Here is a 3,049-nt window from a genome sequence, read left to right as displayed (position 1 = left end):
ACCAATTGCGTGTAGCAATACCTAGCCCGGGAGGTAAAACTAAATCAATTAGTACTATACAGGTTGAATATGAATGTAAGCCACCAAGATGCTCGGGATGTGCTATTTTCGGGCATACTGATGGTCAATGTCCTAAACAAGTTACTAATAAAGTGGAACATAAGTAGGTTGATGACGAGGGATATGAAAAGGTGGTTCAAAAACAGCAACCAAAAAAAGATAATGTGAAGAATGTCACGTTTGCGGTTGGGAAACCAAAGCAACATCTTGTTTATCAACCAGTTAACAAATCACAACCTCCTAAAAAGGTTGTGAGCCCAACCCGTAATAAAGAGATTGTTGAAACAAGCAATTCTTTTGGTGCCTTAGAGAATGATGATGAGGATTACCGGGCAGCTACTAGTTCTAATTTTAAGTCATACACGGACAAGGCTTTGGTGGATGAAGAAAGTGATGTAGAGCGTGATGTCAATGATCCGATACATTCTGAGGAACATACAACGAAAGGTGCAAGCACACCTGTAGTAAAGTTTCCCGATGTATAGCCTCGCTACTTGGAATATTCGGAGGTTGAATCGCGTCCCGAAACAGAAAGAGATTCGTGAGGTAGTTAATAATAATAATAATCTATGTTTCTGTGCTATTTTAGAATCACATGTTGATGTTAGCAAGCTTAGCAATGTTTGTGCTTCCGTGTTTTGCTCATGGCAATGGACTTCTAACAGTAGCATGAGTAATGGTGGTACCCGAATCATTATGGGGTGGAATCCGATGATTGTTAACGTTATTGTCATCAATTTTTCAGACCAGGTCATTCACTGCCTAATCCATCTGGTTCATGATAATAAACGTATGTATGTGTCTATTGTGTATGCTAAAAACTACTATATCCATCGTCGTTTATTATGGGACAACTTATGTAAGCATACTTAGTTTGTGGGAGATCATCCATGGGTGATTATGGGGGACTTTAATGTGTCCCTAAACCCTGATGAGTCCACGGCTGGAGGCTCTCAGATCACGATAGCTATGAGGGAATTTCGTGAGTGTGTAGACCATATGAAAATGAGTGATGTTTCTCATTCAGGGCTTCAATTTACATGGAACCAAAGACCAAATGCATCGGATGGTATTCTAAAAAATATTGATAGGGTAATGGCGAACGATGTTTTTGTCAATGATTTTTCTAATGCATATGCATTGTTTCTTCCGTATCGGATTTCTGATCATAGTCCGGCGATATTGAAGATCCCTTCCTCGTTTGTTACGCGAGCTAAACCGTTTAAATTCAGCAACTTTATTGTCTATAAAGAAGGGTTCGATGATATTGTCTTACGTGGTTGGAAGCGAGTGATAGTTGGGCATACCATGTTTCAAGTTGTTAAAAAATTGCGAGACTTAAAGAAACCGCTTAGGCGGTTAATGTGGTAACAAGGCAACATCCATACTCGTGTTGAACAACTTAGAATTGAACTTGACAAGGCTCAGACATTCTTAGACAGCAATCCGTTTTCGGAAAATGCTAGGGAGGATCACCACCTCCCCTTACAAGCGTTCAATGATGCTATTCTGGATGAGGAACGTTTCTTACAACAAAAAGCAAAGATAGAATGGCTTAGAGTGTGGGATAATAATACTAGTTATTTCCATAAAGTGGTAAAAGGTAAGCAACATCGAAACCACATTTTATCGGTCGAGGATAATATGGTAAATTTAATTGAAGGCCGTGAAGTCCCTTCATAATTTGTCTCGCATTACATGAATTTTTTGGGTACTACTTCGAACGCAATTCCGGTAGATATACCTCATGCTCTCTTTGCTCGTAAGATTTCTCATGAAAAGTCTTCTTACTTGATTCGTCCAGTGTTGGCGTCAGAAGTTAAAAGTGCTATTTTTGATGTGGGTAATAACAAGTCGCCAGGTCCAGATGGGTACACGGCTGAATTTTTCAAATCCTCATGGGACATTATTGGCGATGAAGTGACAAAGGCGGTTCAGGAATTTTTCAACAACGGACAACTGCTATCAGAAATTAATCATACTGTAATTGCTTTGATCCCAAAAGTTGATTCTCCTTCTAAAGTTACGGATTACCGGCCGATAGCTTGTTGCAATGTTATTTATAAATGTATTAGTAAAATTCTCGCTAATCGTATTAAAGAAGTGTTTGGTGATATTATAAATATCAACCAATCTGCGTATGTACCGGGGCGTAGAATCTCGGACAATATCTTACTGACACAAGAGTTAATGCGTAACTACCACTTGCAAAAAGGTACCCCTAGATGTGCTTTTAAAGTTGATATTCAAAAGGCTTATGACACTGTTAGTTGGGAGTTTTTGGAGATTGTATTGAATCGGTTCGGCTTTCATCGAGTGATGATTAGGTGGATCATGAAATGTATTACTACGGTTTCCTTTTCCATTAATATTAATGGTGAGCTTCATGGGTACTTTAAAGGTAAACGTGGTCTACATCAGGGTGATCCCCTATCACCGTATCTGTTTACCATGGTTATAGAGGTTCTCTCATTGATTCTTGCGGATTCGGTAATGACTACAACAGGTTTTAAATATCATCCGAAATGTGAAGAACAACAAATTATAAACCTTTGTTTTGCTGATGATCTTTTTATTTTTTCGCATGCGGATACTGTTTATATTAAAACCATAAGTGATTCATTGGATCGGTTTAAAGAGTGGTCGGGACTCGTACCTAGTATGCCTAAAAGTAAAGCTTATTTTGCAAATGTTCATCATACTCTTAAGGATCAAATTTTGAGTATTTTACCTTTTGAGGAAGGTTCACTTCCGGTAAAGTATCTTGGTGTTCCATTGATATCATCACGATTGTACCATAGGGATTGTAAAATCCTTGTGGATAATGTCCGTAATAGGGTGGAAAATTGGAAAAATCGCTTCCTGTCTTTTGCTGGTAGATTACAGTTATTGACTTCGGTTCTTTAATCTATGCAAATTTATTGGCAGTCAATTTTTATCTTACCAAGTACTATGCTTAATGAAATCGAAGCTTTGATGAGAGGCTTCC

The 3,049-nt window shown here is 38.3% G+C and overlaps 1 protein-coding gene across 1 annotated transcript; it reads left to right on the top strand.

The window, feature by feature from the left end:
• The first annotated feature begins 960 nt into the window (after positions 1-960).
• Positions 961-1,743, top strand: LOC139890260 (uncharacterized). Its single transcript, XM_071873154.1, has 2 exons — positions 961-1,427; positions 1,527-1,743. The coding sequence occupies exons 1-2, from the start codon at positions 961-963 to the stop codon at positions 1,741-1,743; spliced, it is 684 nt and encodes a 227-aa protein (XP_071729255.1).
• Positions 1,744-3,049: the final 1,306 nt, after the last annotated feature.

Source organism: Rutidosis leptorrhynchoides, chromosome 2, assembly GCF_046630445.1.
Source record: "Rutidosis leptorrhynchoides isolate AG116_Rl617_1_P2 chromosome 2, CSIRO_AGI_Rlap_v1, whole genome shotgun sequence".
Classification (NCBI taxonomy): Eukaryota; Viridiplantae; Streptophyta; class Magnoliopsida; order Asterales; family Asteraceae; genus Rutidosis; species Rutidosis leptorrhynchoides.
Note: the sequence above shows the minus strand (reverse complement) of the source record. Positions and strands in the feature narration are given on the sequence as shown.